Source organism: Manis javanica, chromosome 5 (genome assembly GCF_040802235.1).
Source record: "Manis javanica isolate MJ-LG chromosome 5, MJ_LKY, whole genome shotgun sequence".
Classification (NCBI taxonomy): Eukaryota; Metazoa; Chordata; class Mammalia; order Pholidota; family Manidae; genus Manis; species Manis javanica.
The window spans coordinates 121,551,578-121,572,128 of NC_133160.1; the positions used below are offsets into that span (position 1 = coordinate 121,551,578).

Sequence of the window (20,551 nt, forward strand, 5' to 3'; positions counted from 1 at the left end):
TTCAGGTGGGAAGCATCTGTCAGCCATTACGGTAGGTTAGCGGGTTAACACATTGGTCCCTGCTCCTCATCACATTTAGTCCACTGGGAGATGAAACGTCAGGAGAGCCTTAAGAAATGTTTAAACCTTGCTTTGAAAGACTTTCTTTCCACTGCTGCCATACTTTATTGAATTATTGCCATTTACTTTTTATTTGTTTTATTGAACAAGGCTACCAGGCTTACTCTTTCTATGAAAATCCCACAGGGAGGTCTCATTAGTATTAAGTTTGGCAAGACAATGGTGCTTTCAGGAACCAGTCTGATTTTTTTAAAAATAAAACCTCTGGCAGTATTTCTGAGTGCAGAGTCTGGAAATTTCTGGGAAGCCTTCTCATACCATTTTATTTTTCATAAAACTTTTTCCTCTTTAATATCAAACAAAATATTTAGATTACTTGCTTGTCTTAAACATACATTATAAACAGGGTTAGGGGAAGATAATAACTTGCCCTCCTCTAAGCTGAAAGAATTGACACTATTAAAGGTTTGTTATGAAGAAAGCACATAGGAGAAGTATAAAATATGAAATATGTGTATGCATCTATGTGTACATATGTATGTATATTTTAAAAAGAATTTTCTGATTGGTTACTCAATTCATAACAATGATGCATGATAACACAATGATACATTGATTTGCTTAATTTTAAAAATGTGTTTATTAATTTATATTATACTTCACTCATAAAATCATAATGAAGGACTTTCCTTTTTCATCTGCATTAGCTTATATAATTATATATACTGTTATATACTTTAAAAATCCAGGTCATATTAGGTTTACTGATTTTAAAATGAAGAAAAAAAATGTATATTTCCTCCCTTTGAAACCAACAGACAGTTTAGTTGTCACATTTACTTTGGAACAATTAGAAGAATTGTTATATTAAGATTTCTTTAAACTTATAGGTCTTTAGAAAATCAAGATGTACATTTATTTAAAGCATATTTAACTGAATTATCTGGTAATAAAATATAATTTTTATTACCTAAAAAATAGGAAAGTGCTACTTTACTTGATTTTATGCAGATTAGGGAACCATGGTGAAAAATGATAAATTATTTCCTTTCTATGCAAGGAAAACTCCATGTCTGAGGTTTAATTGAAACTACTAAGATTTCATACTATTTTTAAGAATTATTTAATAAATTTGATAAGAATAGATGTTATTAGTCAGAAAATTCCCATAATATTGTCAATAGATTAATTATTGAATCCCACACTTGAATACTGAACAGGATTTATGGTGAAAGTCTTGTCATGTGAGTGGCCACTCTACTAGGACTTGTTTCTGTCCAGGGACCATTAGGAATGTATACTGCTTATGTGGTTCTCCAAGTCTGAGAACAAAGTCATAGAGAAATCTCACCATATGCTTGAGTGCTTGGATAACTATCCAAATGGAAAATCCCATTTCAAGAGATTTCAAAGCTCCACTCAGTTTTAGGATGTTGGCACGTTCAGCAACTAGTTTTTCCTCAGATTTTTCGATATTTGTTCCCTCACTTTATTAAGTAGTAACTTTTGGGCAAAGCAAAATTTATCAGTCTGATCACTGAGAGAACTAATGCAAGATCATTTCCTGTACACTTTCACAAAGCTTCACTTGGGACATCTACTATTTAAATTTTTCCTACATAATTTCTAGAGGAAAAGAAGTATCACATATGGTTTTTTTTCTACAGAAGTAGATTTTAGTGTTATTATTAATAGGTAGTGAAAATATTTTAGGTCTGTACTGCCTCCTAGATAATAGTGTGAGATTTTGTTTTTACTTGAGTGTGCATACATGGACTTGCAAGCAATTTAAAGATGATTTTTCCTTTGTACCAAGTACTTATTATGTGCCAACATACTTTGACCTTTATGTAGGAACTTTTCTGTATACAATTCAACAAAAATAGACTGAGCACTTATTCTCTGTTGGGTTTTGTTAGCCTTTGGAGAAATCAACATGAGTAACACATGGAAACTTCTCTCCAGAGAATAAGAATATACTCTATTTATTCCAAGGCCCATTTTTAGAATAGTATTTTTGGGATAAATTAATTAAAAAATTATTTTATTTACTCCCTACACATCAAAAGATTTTTCACTCTATGTACTGTGGATAACTCAAATAACTTTAAGGCACAATCTCTCCTTTCTTAAGGTGTATAGGGTAATAGCAGTTAAAGAAGATACACTTTGATAATTAAAATAACACTTCTTTTTCAGAAATCTTGTAGCATTTGTTTTATATGCCATTCATTTGACAATTATTTAGTATTTTGTGAAATCACTTTAATTAATTTACTGAGCAATTATTTATTTAATATCATAATTTGATTCTTCATATGAATGTATTATTTCCACAAAACAGGTCACAAATAGTTAAGTGCAAGAATTGTGGTATTTTAAATGTATTTGAATTTTTCCTATTAAAGTTAATAGGAATTTTCATTTGGTGGGTGACAGTTCAGAATACTGGTTTTAATGAACCACCATTACTGAGGAAAGTCTTTCTTTCAAATATGTTAGGAGAGGAAATTATCTGAAAATCATTACCTTGAAAATACATTTTTAAAAGAATTTCTAATTGGTTATTCAATTTATAATAATGATACATCGATGCATTGATTTGCTTAATTTTTAAAATGTGCTTATTATCAATTTATATTATACTTCAATCATAAAAGTGTTATGAAGGGCTTTCCTTTTTCACCTACATAATCTTGCACTTCAAAAATGTAGCCCTAAAACCAAATGGAAACAGCAGCAAAAAACAGAAATGCAAAAATATTTATTTCAGAAAACCTAATTTAACTTGAGGATTGGGATGAAAAATCTCCAACTATTCTACCCTCTCTCAAGCTTTAACGTATGTTTTATAACTGACTATTATACACTTCATTTTAATCTGTTTGGCATACAAATAATGTACTTAAAATTGACTTTCAATATTATCCCTATTCCCGACAGCAATAATAACATACCAACAAATAAACTTAGAATAATGAAAAACCAACCTAGTTAGCTCTCTTTCTGGTTTCTTTTAACATGAACTATCGCCAAATCTTTCCTAACTACTACTCATCCAAGATTTACCAAACATATTTGTGTTTCTTTTATGATTTTTTTTCCCCAATGCATCACTTTCTTTCATCTGACTATTACCTATTTCATTCAAACTGTAACTCAGCTGCTGGAATAATGATATTCTTTTTTTAAAATAAAATTTTCATTGAAATAATTTTAGATTTACCTGCAATTGTGAGCAACAATACAGAGAAAGTTTTTGTGCACTTGGCTGTTTCCTCCTATGCTAACATTGTGCAAAACTGTATTATAATATCATAAATCAGGATCTGGACCTTGATGCAATCTACATATCTTATTCACATTTCCTTGTGCTCCTTTGTACGTGTGTGCATAGACGTTGTGTATGTATTATAATTATTGCTGTGGGAAAAAGATCCCAACTTCTCAGCCTTTTATAATACACCTTATAATCTTGCTCTAACAAATCTCTTCAGTCTCAACAATTAACTATTAAAATATGTATCTAAAATCTAGAGAACATATGTATAATATGGGTTTGCAACCAAGAGCATAGGAAGCAATAAGGGAAACAATGTGGATTTCTCAGCATATGTGTCCATGAAATTATGTAAATTTATAGATTGTAAAAGAAGCATTATTATTTACTGAAGAATATTCACTTCCATAACTGATATCCTTTTAATAGTAGTGTGTTACATTGCTCCAAATTTGTTTTTATTCTTAAAATTCCTTAGCTATTCTTCCAAAACTATATCATAAATCAACTAATTCTTAACAAACATATATAAGAAGACAGGAAATGTGAGTGATTAGAGGTTCATATCTTTAAAGATTAAAAAATTAAACAATACATTAAAATAATCAAGGATCATACTGGGTTTTCAAATTTTTTTCTGTGGCCAAAGAATGAACAAGTGTGAGGAATCTGACAGCCCCTATAAATTCTATATATTTTCAACTTGGCTTATATAATATTGGTTTTTGATGTTGTCAGGGCAAACAAGGGAATAAACAGTAAAAATCTTGATGAATTATTTCCAATTAGAAATAGCTCACAAATTAATCAGTGCCTATGAAGTATTAATAATTATAATCCATCACTAACTTAGAAAATGCTGCAAATTAAAAAATAAAATGAAATGAAATGTATTCTTTAAATTCTTCCTCACAGATCCTTGGTTTAGTTGCCTATTATTCAGAAAATGTGAATGGCCAATACATAAAAATACATAAATATGAATGTGATTTGACATTACTTACAAAATATTTCACAGCATGTATTAATTTAAACATTTGAAAAATTCTGGTATGTCATTATTTTAGTATGAGATATAATATCATACATAGGTGCATATTTTAGCACAATGTTAAATTAGATCTCAGTAATTATTAAAAATGAAGCATTTGACACTACTAAGCACCTGTATTTTTTCTCATAATTAATGCTTTCGTTAGCCTGAAATTTTTATCCTGACCTCTGATTAATCATGCCACATTCCTCCAAAGCCACATCTGTGAGAGCTCCCAAACTGAGACCAGAAAGATTCTGAGTCAGATTAGAAGGGCCTTTGGATGCTTGATGGATCATTTGGGATTTTTTTCCCCATCTGTCATAGATATCTATTAACTTTTTGATCAAAGAAACATGATCAAAGTGATATTTTTGGATATTTCATGTGAGTACATAGAAGGCAAAGAGAGCACTTAAAACACCAATGGACCGTGTTGCAGCAGATTTGAATCAAACAGTGAGTGTTGGAAGAAAAAGTAATATGTGGGCAAAAATATAATAGAAATACAAAAATATTTGATAATTAATGGATGAGTAGGGGTTAAGAAAAATTCAGTGATAGTTAAAAGAAACCAGAAAAAAGCTTGTTGGTTCGATTTATGGTATGTTTATTTATTGATGTTTTTGTTAATGCCCTTGGGAGTAGAAAAGGGTTGATTTTAAACATTTTTATTTATTTGAAAATAAAATCCACATTAAGGGAAAACAGTCTACTTTTTTAAAAAAATAGAGTGATGCTTTGAAGAGAAACTCTTCAGCTTATAGTTAACTGATGCCATTGCAAAGTATCTAGGAGAAATAAGGAAAAAAAGAGGAAGGAAGGAAGAAAGACAGAGAAAGAGGAGAGAAGTGTGGATGTTTAAGAGCCTGCTTTCACCAGGAATTGCTCACACGTAAGATCTGGGTCAAGAATTTGGAACACTGACAAAGCAGTGTTCTAGAGTAGGTAAGAGAAAACAACTTGTCTGATGTCACAGATACCCAGAAGCGTAGAGTTTTAAGGATAAAATGTATGTTCAACAAAGTTAAATACCTTATTTAGCAGATATGTCACATATAGAACTCAAAGGCAGAAGTAGAGAAAAGAATTTTAAGAGAGAATTTAATTCTGTCAATCAGAAGATAAGGCTGTTTCTAGGAAACTTGGTCAAGAAGCTGAACAATGGGAAGACTAGGGTATAAATATAGCAGGAGACAATATGTAGAAGTCATATTTATATTTAATTAAGGCTGGCAATAGTTGAAGCACTAGGCTGTGTTATCTCTAAACAGAAATATGATTCAGGGAAATTATCCCTGTTTAGAGATAAATAAAATGAGACTTTACAAGGTTAAAGAATTTGCTTCTGTCCATATGTCTAGTAAATGCTGGACCTGTTTTCAAAGTCAAGTTGAACTAACAATAAATTCAAGTATAAGGATTTGTTTCTTCAAGGAGGAATGATCTGTTCAGGCTTGTCAATAGTAGAGAAGGAGCCTGTAGGGGAATGAAAATCTCTCCTGGAGGGAGATCTCTGAAGGAGCAGGGCTCAGAAGAAACAGGAGAATTCTACAGAGGATTAAGTAAGGGATGAAAAGGTTATGCAGATATATTTAAGCAGATAATTCATACTCCTTTACCTATAAAGCTTAACATTTCTAAAACATGAGAAGTGGGAATGGATTAGTGTACTAAGAAAATGAGAAAGACCCATCATGGGGCTGATTTTGCTAGGAAATAAATTAGAGCATCAAAAGCATCGTATCAGCAATTGGAGCCCCATCACAGTAACACTGAATTTATAAGGCCCACCTCTGCATGATTATCTATAGAAACAGGGCCGCCTGCCAAAAAGAAAGTTAAAGAACTGAGGAAAAAAAACAATGATATAACTAATCTAAGTTTAGAGATTAATAAAGCAAGTCTTGGGGAAGGCTAGCATCAGGGTAAAGGACCATTGAATTGTAACTCTTATCATCCAAGAAGAGGGAGAGTAAGAGCATAGATTTATATTGCAAATAATAGTGTTTCTTGTCCATGAACAAGCTGTTGATATTGGGCTTTGAACAATTATCTGAAAGGAATGAAAGAGTGTATCAGGCACAAGAAGATGGTTAGAGAGTCAGTTAGTTTTGGTGAGAAAGAATCAAGGGAGAGGTGACAAGAATAGAAAGGGAAGGGTTTCGATGTCAAAACTTTTTATGGGGCCAAGATCTAGTAAGGGGTTGTAAAAAACAAAACATGAAAAGTATGGCTGTTAATGGTTTTGCTGACTTAAAATTTGTTATTATGGAGGTGAACTAATACCACTCTGAACATATCAAAACTTTTTGTCATTAAACATAAGCCTGCTTGGTAACCTATTGAGGGTTTCTTGAGAACATTAGTAAAATTTATTTTGCTCTGTAGGTGTCTTATTTTAATCAGGTTTACCTATCAACACACACAAAAAAACTACCCTTGCTTTTTCAAATGCAACTATTTAATCATTTCCATGTTTCTCTATCCTGGTAATTATATTATAACTATAAAATATTTCATCTAAATCCATGTATGTTAAAAAAATGATGTAAATGAATTGAATTTTACTGCAGACTTCTGATACTTTTCAAAAAGTTGTCCTGCTTACAAAGTATACTCACTGATTGTATTTTACTTGAAATTATAGTTTTAGAAAGCATATTCAGATTAGTGATATTGTACTTATCTTTGCTGTGGTCACAGCCATATCATTTTGGACTTCAACCTAAGTCTGTGGAAAAAAATCCTATCTAAGATAATGAGATTTTCTTTCTGGAGAACAGTCACGTGCAAACTCTAGAAGTGTCTAATCTCATGTGCTTAGCACCTCCTATTTAGATTAAGGGGTTTGGAATCAAGGTCTGAATTCCATTTTATGCTGCAAACCCAAGATCTCTAGAAGAATGATGTATAAACAATTATATGCATTTTGTTATGATGGCTAGGAAATAATCAGTGGCTTAGTGATTCCTTTGACTTACCATTTGGAGAGTAAATATTTTCTCCTAAAGATGTCTTTTCAATTACACACCATCAAGAAGAGATATTAGGGGGGAAATCTCAGCCAAGTATGGGTGCATTGCTTAAACCATGCATTCATTGATTACTAACTATTAAGCAGTTTCTTATTTGAATGCATATGATCACTTTAACCACAGGCTCCATTTTCTGTGTCTTCTATCAGCAGTTGCTGCATCCAGCGATCAAAGCCAGATTCCTATAATTGCTGTGTCTGTGACAGTGGGAGTCATTTTGTTGGCAGTGGTTATCGGCTTCCTCCTCAGTGGCAGGTAAGAGAGGAAGCTGTGATTCTTAACTTTTGCAGCTGATCTCTTCCTTCCCTTGATCTAACCATTTGGCTGTCAAGCACATCCCAAAATGAATCAGGCAAGCAATGGATCAGTAGATCCTCACAATGTATGATGGATTTCTTAAGCCTTACCTCATCCATGCTAGTGATAACGTTTAAGCACACTCTTTCTTTTTTAGGTATGCGCTCTTTACAAGAATGTATTAATAACTTGTTCTTTAGTCTGTCATTAATATAATCACATCTTTTTCTGATATGGTTTTTTTTTAATCAGAATTTTTTTTTCTCCCAAAAGTATTTATGGTTGCCTGCTTCACTTTTAGTGTTTGAGAAGGTCTTGTGTCTGTGCCTGATGGATTTAGAGAAACAAGACTAATAATTGTAGTTAGCCAGCAAGCATTTTGAAAAATAACCAACCCTTTTCTTATGACTGTTTTTATTTTCAGCTTGGGAGTGATTACAACCTGCATACATCAGTTATAGTGTATAATGATATATGTGAATTTTAGTGAATGTAGATACATTATATATGTATTACATATCCACATTTTTCATTTTGAACAAAAATAAAAGAGATAGAGGCCCAACAAGAGCTTTTGTAGAAGGTATTTCCTTAACTTAAGCTAAGTATAATGAACTTTCCTAAAAATAAACAAACAAAAGCATGTGTGTGTTCTATTCCTACAACAAATATATTTTCGTTTTTCATCCAGGCCATTGTTCAGAGGGATATGTAGTAATGAGAGCTGTCCGCTTGAAAATGTTCTGGTGTTAAACTATTATAGAAAACTTGATGCAATTCTTCATAAAAATATTTAAACCTGTGCAAATATGTGAAAATATTCTATAAAGTTCAAAAAGATGTCAGGAAATCAATATTCATATTGATTTTGTTACTGTTATACTCATTTATTTTTGACTCTTCAGCACAAATTCCACTCATAAATAGACAGAATTAGATACTTTTCAATATACTACATTATTATATTCTGAAGATATATGACTATATCCTTATAATAGTAACTATTTATTTTCATACAACATTGTTACTTCCTTTAAATATCCTTTCTCTTTGCATCTGAAAATTCTGTTATTTCTTGTTCATTTAAGAATGTTCAAAGTTTCCTTTAGAATATATATTTAAAAATATATTGCTTCATTTTAATTTTAGAATAGCAGTGATACATTTTTAGAATTTCTAACTGGGAAGCAGTCTGTGTTCTGCTGAGGACATCCAGCCCTGTGCACCTAGAAGTTCTGGATGTCTGAGGGCACCACTGACCTCTTCTCCATGAAGTCACCTAGGAAGAATGTGCTTCCTATGTCCTTGCTGTCCAGAAGATAACATAATTCCACCATTCTTGTCATAAAAATTTTGCTCAGAGTTTGAGCAAATGAGATAATCAAGCTGAATTCATTGTAACTATTAAGAAAACCACCATGTGATAATTTTTCTACTCCAAAACGGTAGATTAGAATACTTTTGCAGAGCTGGTTCGTAATATCTTTTCTTTACTCCTGGCTGATATGTACGTTGGCTTCTTTCTTTACAATAAACCCAGAAACATTAGTTAAATTTAGGGACACGGGGATCAGAAGGAGATACTGTATTTGTTGGTACAACTTAGGAGAAATGAATACAAATGGAGGAAAGAGCCAAAGTCTAGAATCCAATAAATTTGTTTGAAGGTTTATTAAAGAACAAATCAAATATAGGAAGTACTTTATGGTATATTTAGCACCCTGTATTGATTTAACCTAAGTTGTTAATGTGAAGTTACTGACATTCAGCTATAGATTATTGTTTACCTGTATATGAATGAAACCCTTATTCTCAAAAATGTTATTCCCTATTATATGTATATAAAACTAACTTAAAAACAGTTTGCTTTGTTACATCTATAGCATTAGACTAAATGAAAGTTCAATCTACCTATTATTTGGTACTGAAGGACAGTATAGCTTTAGTGCACGCACACACTCACACACACACATGAATTCTATATGTACCTGAATTTACTGTAAAAGAACGACTAAGTTTTAGTATAATTTATCAGTTATACTGAAATCACATCTACACCCAAGAGACAAAGCTTAATTACCAGCATGACTGAATCCAAGAGATGGTAAGATAAATGTTTAGATGCATTGTCTTACAGGACTGTGTTACTTAAAAAAAAACAGCGATACCTTATGACTTTCTTCATTGTTTATTCATATTATATTTTTTTCTTAATTTAATTTCATAACTCTGCTTATGATGCTAAGATGGCATTTGCAGTTTAAAAGAAAATGAATTTTACCAAAAAGCAATCTGAGATTTATACCTTTTAACAAGTGAATTTCTTTGCATGAAATTTTTATTACCTCATTTTGTTGAATGTACATTATAAAATTTCAGGGGTGATTTGTCTTATAATAGAAATACCTTTGGCCATTTTATTTTACTTTTTCATAGACAAGTTCTTTTATGTTTGTATTATATAAATATACTTATTCAAAAGCTAAATGGTATGATTCTTGAAGGACTATTCCTATCTCATTCAAGGCAATGAACTCTGCAATTTTTGTCTTGACTAAGAAAATCTTACTTACCTTATACAACCTTAAGTATCCTGAATTAGCTCAGTGAAGATTTGTCAAATAAAATGAAAATGAATAAAGAAATGTGGCCAAAACCTAACACAAATTTGGGAGATAATTTTTAAGTACTAACAAATTATTGAAAAAATTATGTTCCAGCAATGGTCAAAGGACATTGAATTATATGTTTCCTCTCCTCTCTGTGTGCAAATATGATTGATAAACACACACAAAAATATGATATTTAGATGGCCCTCTCACTTTGAACTTACACTCTTTTTTCACTTTTGGACTTTTTGAATATATTATACGTCAAATATTTGCTTTTAAGTAAAATGTCTTTTTAATTGCAAATACCTTGACTCCTCAGTGTAGATATAAATTAATTTTGACATTACAAAAATATTAATATCACTTTTGTGTACTATTTATTGACAATTTATAGCATCATTTGTGCCTAGGAGAAAATACATCTTAACTATACATATTCACTGACAATTTGTATTTGTTTTCAGACTGAAAAAAAATTGAGAATTATAATACTATGGGTAAAAAAAACAATTTATTAATTCTAAAGTACATTGAAAAATGAAAAGTAAATCAGAGATTTTCTAATCTTTTTAGGCTATAATTGATTATGCAGAAATCTCTTGGAATCTTCCTACCTAGATAGAGTTTAAAATAATGTGGACAAGTTTGATCTTGAAGGGAAAATCCTATTTAAAAAATTACAAGGAATTATCACATCTTAGGATCTTCCTATGCAAAGGTGCTAAATATTCCATCGAACATATTCTGCATGGTTCAGACTCTCCTTTTTACTTTCTTTCCCATTAATTTACTTTTTTTTTTATCAAACTATGTAACAATTGATGTGACCTCATCAAACTAGGAGCTAATTTCCTAAGATGGATATGAATTAATTCTGGTGATATGCACAGCACGTTGTAATTGTTTTTTAATCTTTCTCTTTCATCTATAATGACATTGCACATTGATAACTTTCTTACTATATCTTAATTTTGTTGTTTTTTCTCATATATGCTATTTAATGGATACAAATTAATCAACCAAACTTTCCCCAATGATTGTCATCTCTACACTATTACAGTTACATGTTTGAGAAAGCTATTTACAGTGTCCTCCCTCTCTTTTTCTTTCCTTTGAAGATGATCATTAATATTATTAAGTTAACTTTTTTCTCTCTGATCCCGTTTGAAACCTGCAGTCTAATTGTTTATTACTGGACACTTCTCAGTCTGATATAAAGCTTAAGTTACAAGGATTTAGTGATCTAGAAAATACGAAGGTAAACAAATGTCTTTCAGTGACAGAAACTATTTCTTCTTTGAACCTTGCTCAATATAGACATCATGATATTGAACAATATTTTTTTAATTAATATGCATAATTTTTATTTTTTTATTTTTATTTTTTTAAATTTTATTTTGGTATCATTAATCTACAATTACATGAAGGACATTATGTTTACTAGGCTTCCCCCTTCACCAAGTCCCCCCCACATCCCCGTTCACAGTCACTGTCCATCAACATAGTAAGATGCTGTAAAATCACTACTTGTCTTCTCTGTGTTGCACAGCCTTCCCCGTGCCCCCCTCATACTATACATGCTAATTGTAATGCCCCCTTTCTTTTTTCCCACCGTTATCCCTTCCTTCCCACCCGGCCTCCCCAGTCCCTTTCCCTTTGGTAACTGTTAGTCCATTCTTGGGTGCTGTGCTTCTGCTGCTGTTTTGTTCCTTCAGTTTTCATTTGTTCTTATACTCCACATATAAGTGAAATCATTAGGTACTTGTCTTTCTCTGCCTGGCTTATTTCCCTGAGCATAATACCCTCTAGCTCCATCCATGTTGTTGCGAATGGTAGGATTTGTATTTTTCTTATGGATGAGTAATATTCCACTGTGTATATGTACCACATCTTCTTTATCCATTCATCTACTGATGGACATTTAGGTTGCTTCCATATCTTGACTATTGTAAACAGTGCAGTGATAAACATAGGGGTGCATCTGTCTTTTTCAAACTGGAGTGCTGCATTCTTGGGGTAAATTACTAGAAGTGGAATTCCTGGGTCAAATGGTACTTCTATTTTGAGCATTTTGAGGAACCTCCATACTGCTTTCCACAATGGTTGAACTAATTTACATTCCCACCAGAAGTGTAGAAGGGTTCCCCTTTCTCAACAACCTCACCAACATTTGTTGTTATTTGTCTTTTCGATGATGGTGTGAGGTGATATCTCATTGTGGTTTTAATTTGCATTTCTCTGATGACAAGAGATGTGGAGCATATTTTCATGTGTCTGTTGGCCATCTGAATTTCTTCTTTAGAGAACTGTCTATCTCCTCTGCCCATTTCTTATTTGGATTATTTGCTTTTTGTTTGTTGAGGTGGGTGAGCTCTTTATATATTTTGGATGTCAAGCCTTTATCGGGTCTGTCATTGACATATATATTCTCCCATACTGTAGGATACCTTTTTGTTCTATGGATGGTGTTCTTTGCTGTACAGAAGCTTTCTAGCTTGATATAGTCCACTTGTTCATTTTTGCTTTTGTTTCCCTTGCTCGGGGAGATATGTTCATGAAGAAGTCGCTCATGTTTATGTCCATGAGATTTTTGTCTATGTTTTTTTCTAAGAGTTTTATGGTTTCATGACTTACATTCAGGTCTTTGATCCATTTCGAATTTGCTTTTGTGTATGGGGTTAGACAGTGATCCAGTTTCATTCTCTTACATGTAGCTGTCCAGTTTTTCCAGTACCATCTGTTGAAGAGACTGTCATTTCCCCATTGTATGTCCATGGCCCTTTTATTGAATATTAGTTGACCATATATGTTTGGGTTAATGTTTGGAGTCTCTATTCTGTTCCATTGGTCTGGGCTCTGTTCTTGTGCCAGTACCAAATTGTCTTGATTACTGTGGCTTTGTAGTAGAACTGGAAGTTGGGGAGTGAGATCCCCCTCACTTAATTCTTCCTTCTAAGGATTGATTTAGCTATTCAGGATCTTTAGTGTTTTCATATGAATTTTTTAACTATTTGTTTCAGTTCATTGAAGAATACTGTTCATAGTTTGATAGGGATTACATCGAATCTGTATATTGCTTTGGGCAGGATGGCCATTTTGATGATATTAATTCTTCCTAGCCAGGAGCATGGGATGAGTTTCCATTTGTTAGTGACCTCTTTAATTTCTCTTAAGAGTGTCTTATAGTTTTCAGGGTGTAGGTCTTTCACTTCCTTGGTTAGGTTTATTCCTAGGTATTTTATTCTCTTTGGTGCTACTGTGAATGGAATTCTCTTCCTGATTTCTCTTTCTATTGGTTTATTGTTAGTGTATAGGAAAGCCACAGATTTCTGTGTGTTAATTTTGTATCCTGCAACTTTGCTGAATTCCAATATTAGTTCTAGTAGTTTTGGAGTGGAGTCTTTAGGATTTTTTATGTACAATATCATGTCATCTGCAAATAGTGACAGTTTGATTTCTTCTTTACCAATCTGGATTCCTTGTATTTCTTTGTTTAGTCTAATTGACGTGACTAGGACCTCCAGTACTATGTTGAATGACAGTGGGAGAGTGGGCATCCCTGTCTTGTTCCCGATCTCAGAGGAAAAGCTTTCAGCTTCTCGCTGTTCAGTATGATGTTGGCTGTGGGTTTATCATATATGGCCTTTATTATGTTGAGGTACTTGCCCTCTATACCCATTTTGTTGAGAGTTTTTATCATGAATGGATGTTGAATTTGTCAAATGCTTTTTCAGCATCTACGGAGATGATCATGTGGTTTTTGTCTTTTCTTTTTGTTGATGTGGTGGATGATGTTGATGGATTTTCGAATGTTGTACCATCCTTGCATCCCTGGGATGAATCACACTTGGTCATGGTGTATGATCCTTCTGATGTATTTTTGAATTCGGTTTGCTAATATTTTGTTGAGTATTCTTGCATCTACGTTCATCAGTGATATTGGTCTGTAGTTTTCTTTTTAGGTGGGGTCTTTGCCTGGTTTTGGTATTAGGCTGATGTTGGCTTCATAGAATGAGTTTGGCAGTGTTCCCTCCTCTTCTATTTTTTGGAAAACTTTATGGAGAATGGGTGTTATGTCTTCTCTATAAGTCTGATAAAATTCCAAGGTAAATCCATGTGGCCCGGGAGTTTTGTTGTTTGGTAGTTTTTTGATTACCGCTTCAATTTCGTTGCTGGTAATTGGTCTGTTTATATTTTCTGTTTCTTTATGAGTCAGTCTTGGAAGGTTGTATTTTTCTAGGAAGTTGTCCATTTCTCCTAGGTTTCCCAGCTTGTTAGCATATAAGTTTTCATAGTATTCTCTAATAATTCTTTGTATTTCTGTGGGGTCCATTGTGATTTTTCCTTTCTTGTTTCTGATTCTGTTGATGTGTGTTGAGTCTCTTTTCCTCTTAATAAGTCTGGCTGGAGGCTTATCTACTTTGTTTATTTTCTCGAAGAACCAGCTCTTGGTTTCATTGAGTTTTGCTATTGTTTTATTCTTCTCAATTTTGTTTATTTCTTCTCTGATCTTTATTATGTCCCTCAGTTTGATGACCTTAGCCCTCATTTGTTCTTCTTTTTCCAATTTTGATAATTGTGACATTAGACCATTCATTTGGGATTGTTCTTCCTTCTTTAAATATGCCTGGATTGCTATATACTTTCCTCTTAAGACTGCTTTTGCTGTATCCCACAGTAGTTGGGGCTTTGTGTTGTTGTTGTAGTTTGTTTCCATATATTGCTGGATCTCCATTTTTATTTGGTCATTGCCCCATTGATTATTTAGGAGCATGTAGTTAAGCCTCCATGTGTTTGTGAGCCTTTTTGCTTTCTTTGTACAATTTATTTCTAGTTTTATGCCTTTGTGGTCTGAAAATTTGGTTAGTAGGATTTCAGTCTTTTGGAATTTACTGAGGCTCTTTTTGTGGCCTAGTATGTGGTCTATTCTGGAGAATGTTCCATGTGCACTTGAGAAGAATGTGTATCCTGTTGCTTTTGGATGTAGAGTTCTGTAGATGTCTATTAGGTCCATCTGTTCTAGTGTGTTGTTCAGTGCCTTTGTGTCCTTACTTATTTTCAGCCTGGTGGATCTGTCCTTTGGAGTGAGTGATGTGTTGAAGTCTCCCAAAATGAATGCATTGCATTCTATTTCCTCCTTTAATTCTCTTAGTATATTTTCACATATGTTGGTGCTTCTGTATTGGGTGCATATATTTATAATGGTTATATCCTCTTGTTGGACTGAGCCCTTTATCATTATGTAATGTCCTTCTTTATCTTTTATTACTTTCTTTATTTTGAAGTCTATTTTGTCTGATATTGGTACTGCAACACCTGCTTTTTTCTCTCTGTGGTTTGCATGAAATATCTTTTTCCATCCCTTGACTTTAAATCTGTGCATGTCTTTGGGTTTGAGGTGAGTCTCTTGTAAGCAGCATATAGATGGGTCTTGCTTTTTTATCCATTCTATTACTCTGTGTCTTTTGATTGGTGCATTCAGTCCATTTACATTTAGGGTGATTATTGAAAGGTATGTACTTATTCCCATTGTAGGCTTTAAGTTTGTGGTTACCAAAGGTTCAAGGTTAGCTTCTTTACTATCTTACTTTCTAACTTAACTAGATTATTAAGCTATTATAAACACAGTCTGATGATTCTTCATTTCTCTCCCTTCTTATTCCTCCTCCTCCCTTCTTCATATGTCGTTTATTTTTTCTGTGCTCTTTTTAGGAGTGCTCCCATCTAGAGCAGTCCCTGTAAGATGCCCTGTAGAGGTGGTTTGTGGGAGGCAAATTCCCTCAATTTTTGCTTGTCTGGGAATTGTTTAATCCCTCCTTCATATTTAAATGATAATCGTGCTGAATACAGTATTCTTGGTTCGAGGCCCTTGTGTTTCATTGCATTAAGTATATCATGCCATTCTCTTCTGGCCTGTAGGGTTTCTGTTGAAAAGTCTGACGATAGCCTGATGAGTTTTCCTTTGTAGGTGACCTTTTTTTTCTCTCTGGATGCCTTTAATACTTTGTCCTTGTCTTTGATTTTTGCCATTTTATTTATTATGTGTCTTGGTATTGCCCTCCTTGGATCCCTTGTCATGGGAGTTCTGTGTACCTCTGTGGTCTGACAGGCCATTTCCTCCCCTAGTTTGGGGGAGTTTTCAGCAATTATTTCTTCAAAGATGCTTTCTATCCCTTTTTCTCTCTCTTCTTCTTCTGGTACCCCTATAATGCAGATATTGTTCCGTTTTGATTGGTCTCACAGTTCTCTTAAAATTCTTTCATTCCTGGAGATCCTTTTATCTCTCTCTGCATCAGCTTCTCTGCATTCCTGTTCTCTGTTTTCTAGTCCATTAATGGTCTCTTGCATTTCATCTATTCTCTTTTGAAATCCTTTCAGAGCTTGTTTTATTTCTGTATTCTCCCTCCTTAGTTCTTGCATATTTCTCTGCAAGTCCATCAGCATGGTTATGACTTTTGTTTTGAATTCTTTTCCAGGAAGACTGGTTAAATATATCTACCCAGGTTCCTTCTCAGGGAAAGATGTAGAAGATGTCAAAGCTGTCTGGGTTCATCTTGTCTGGATCAAATTTTTTTTGCCTTTTCATGTTGAAAGGTGCAATGGTGAGCTATTGACTCATCTGTCAGCTGGGAGAGCCAAGACTTTCCACTTGCTCCTGGCCTTTCTTTACTGGGACAACTGTGACCCCTAGTGGCTTGTGTTGGACAATTGCGTATAGACTGGGTCTCTGTATCTTGCCTGGCGGGTATGGATGAAGCTCCCTTGCTGTGGGTGTGGCCAACCTCAGGCTGTAGCTCTGCGATGGCGGGGCCCTGGAGGTGTAATGGACCAGGGGCTGTTTACCTCCGTGAGTGGTCTCAGAGCTGTTGCCCAGGGGGTTAGTGTGCCCGGAGTTCCCTGGAATTTCCAGCTGCTGGACTGTGACCCGGGATGCTTCCTTCCAGCAGTGGGATCCCTGTCCCTTTAAGACTTTCAAAAAGCACTCGCTTTTCTTTGTCACAGGGGCACCGGCTTCGGAACCCACTCAAAGGTCTTACTGTCCTGTTTTCCTAGTATCCAGGACCCCATGCATACACTGTGTGTGCCTCTGGTGCTGATGGCTGGGGCTGGGTATTTAGCAGTCCTGGGTTCCCTCTCCTCCCACCGGGAGCTGGGGTGAGGGGCTTCAGTACCGCCGGGCTGCGGCTTGTATCTTACCCCCTTTGCAAAGTGTTCGGTTCTCCCAGGTGTGGATGTAATCTGGCTGTTGTCTTGTGTCTTCTGGTCTCTCTTTTAGGATTAGTTGTATTTGTTGTATTTTCAAAAATATATATGTTTTTGGGAGGGGAGTCCCACTGTCCTACTCATGCCGCCATCTTGGCTCTGCCTAAACAATATTTTTTAATGCTTTGTTTCTGATACCTCATTTATTACATTTCCATGAATTTAATTAAAATATTTCTGAGCTTTGCTTTTTTAATTCAAGTAATTCCATATGTACTCTGAGGTTAAAGACACACCCCCATTGCACACATGCGCTCCCATGCTCATTTGCACATTCTTGCATATAAACACAAGGAAGGTAAAGCTATCTGCTAATTTAAAAACTTGAAAAATAAAACCAAAATATCTATAGCTCCTGAAGTAGTGGAAAGATTCCTTTAAGGTGCTTAGCCTTGAATATGAATGGACCCCACTCCCTTCAAGGTAATTTTTTTCCTTTGGTCCAAAATGATGGCCTCATTCATTAATTCAAGAAATATTTGCATTCATATTGCATGCCTGTTACAGTTCTTATATTAGGAAAAAGAATGGCTTAATGGGAAAATCCAGTGGACTTAGAAACTTTTCTTCAAGCTCCTTTGCAGCCAAATGAAATAATTATGAATGCAACTATTTAATTCAGACAAGTACCAAAGTTCTGCCTGCATGTAATATCAAAGCTTCTTAAGTGAGTACTTTTTAAAGTGTATGAAGTATTCTCAAACCTTCAGAGAAGTCTCTTTGCCCAATGGAGGTAACACAGTAATAGTATTGATAATGAGTTCAATACTACCTAGCATGAATTACATTCTGCCCACCAGGAGGCACTGACCCAGGAGTTTTACATAGTATCTTTCACAACAGTATGTCTCAGTATTAGTTCTAGCAACAATTTATACTTGATAAAATCATCTTCTTGCTGTTTCTTGAACAATGTAATAATAGTCCAGTCTTAGGGCAACAATGTAATAATAGTCCAGTCTTAGGGCAACAATGTAATAATAGTCCAGTCTTAAGGCAACAATGTAGTAATAGTCCAGTCTTAAGGCCGGCTGCCTAAATCTCCCTTACCCCAGAGAACCACATGGTGTCCTCCTCCTTTCAAGTCTTTGCTTGATCACATGCTCTTAGTTGAGGTTAAAATGATGACCCGTGATTTCTTCCACTGCACATCAGATCACCTTTACCTGGATTTGTATTTTCATCATGCTTATTGCCATTATATGCTATATATAAATATATGTATGTGGTATAACTATATATATTTTTTCTTTTCTTTTTTATCTGCTCCCTTACCAGAATGTCAAGTCCAAGATAAAAAAATCTTTTAATCTGTGACCCCCTCCCCAACTGGGAAAATATCTAGAACATGAACTACTGTGTACAGCTAGTTAGTGACGGCCTGGGACTTGAGCCCAGGTCTGACTCTAGGCAGGTTCCTCCCTCTATCCTTTGTTGGGATATTGTACCTGGTATATTGCATTTACTGTAAAATCACACACATCAAATGTCACCAACTCCATGACGATTCCTGATTTTGTGAAGTGTGTTCCCTCAAAATTTTTTTTACCAACTGAACCAAGGTTAGTTCATCATTTTATATATGTTTCCTGTGATAGATGTATTGTCATCTTGAATACTCTGATTATAGGGTACATTTCTCCATAAACGTACGATGACCGTACTACTAGAGTAGTGAAGCTGGAGTCCAAGACTCTTAAAAATATGCTTCAAACTACCTTTCCAGCATTATACTATTTTCCCAGACTTCTTTGGTTGCTTATGACAGAAACCAAATTCAAAGTAGTTTATTTTAAAGGAGAATTATAGACCATGTTTATGAAAAGTTCCAGAGATTTAAAGCACTTACAGAGCTCATATGGCACAGGATCTGATAAGAACCTTATACCCAGCACCGCAGAGTGTTTTCCAGTAGCACTGAGATCAGCCCTAAGAAGAAGATGGAAAAGTTACACTGCCTGGCCCAGCACAGCAGGATATCACACCTGAATCTGAAGATAGGGTCACTTTCATACAAAGCACATGAACCGAGAATGAGGAAAAAGGATGTCACTCTGTGCCTTTTTTCTTATTCTCCATTTCGTCTCCCAATATTTAAACCTAACCCATATGTCGAGACCCACATCAACCATTCTATCACAAAACCTTTCTAGATTCCCTTAACCAAAGGATTCTTTCCTTCCACTGACCCCTCAGAACTATATATCAGTATTTCTCATGAAATATAACAGTTTCAACCACAAATTATAATACATTGAATAAATATCTACTCTCTTCCACCCACCAGTAAATATTTGGAGGATAAAGACTCTGTGGCTCTCTCATATAACTTCATTGAATGAATACCACATAAATTATTGAATTAAGGAATAACTGTGCATCAATCACCATTTGTAGTTCTTTGTCTCATTTTTCCTTATTAGTGTTGATAGTTAGGAAAACAAAAAGTGTAACACAAGCATAATGGAATACCTAGCCCATAAATGTGCTTTCTTGCTGAGTAATGACATTTTTGGTGCCATCACAAAATAAAGGCAATGATTTCAAAGAAGTATTGCCTAGGAGTCAAGAAATCTTCAGTAATTCATATTATTTATTTGATACCTGCACATTCTGATGCAGTGTGGTGATGCACCTGGTGACATCAAGCAGTAGTAGCTTTTATAAGGTTGGTTAGCATGTTTGTATTTCTCTTCAGGTTTGGGGCATCATGGATATGTTGATATATTTGACATTTCTAACAAAACTAGGATTATATAGTTTCAGAACTTGATTAAGTTTTGTAAGAAAAGTATTCTATGAAAAAATCTTATCTAATAGTATTTTATTTTAAAATAATGATAAACAAATATTTGTAATTACACATGCAATCAATGATTTTAGGAAAGAGCTCATTAAAAACAAATCTCAGTGGTTCATGAATTAGCAATAGATACAACTTTATAAAACTGTAATAAATCCAGGCATG

The 20,551-nt window shown here is 34.2% G+C and overlaps 1 protein-coding gene across 14 annotated transcripts in view; it reads left to right on the forward strand.

The window, feature by feature from the left end:
* The window catches only part of EPHA5 (EPH receptor A5), a 346,930-nt gene that overhangs the window by 251,684 nt on the left and 74,695 nt on the right, over positions 1-20,551 (forward strand). For 8 of the 14 annotated variants that reach the window (XM_073237522.1, XM_037026646.2, XM_037026648.2 and 5 more), the window contains one exon: positions 7,561-7,666. In XM_073237522.1, coding sequence (XP_073093623.1) covers positions 7,561-7,666 — 106 coding nt within the window. The remainder of the gene's footprint in view (positions 1-7,560; positions 7,667-20,551) is intronic. The other 6 variants (XM_037026647.2, XM_037026649.2, XM_073237525.1 and 3 more) reach the window with 1 other exon arrangement.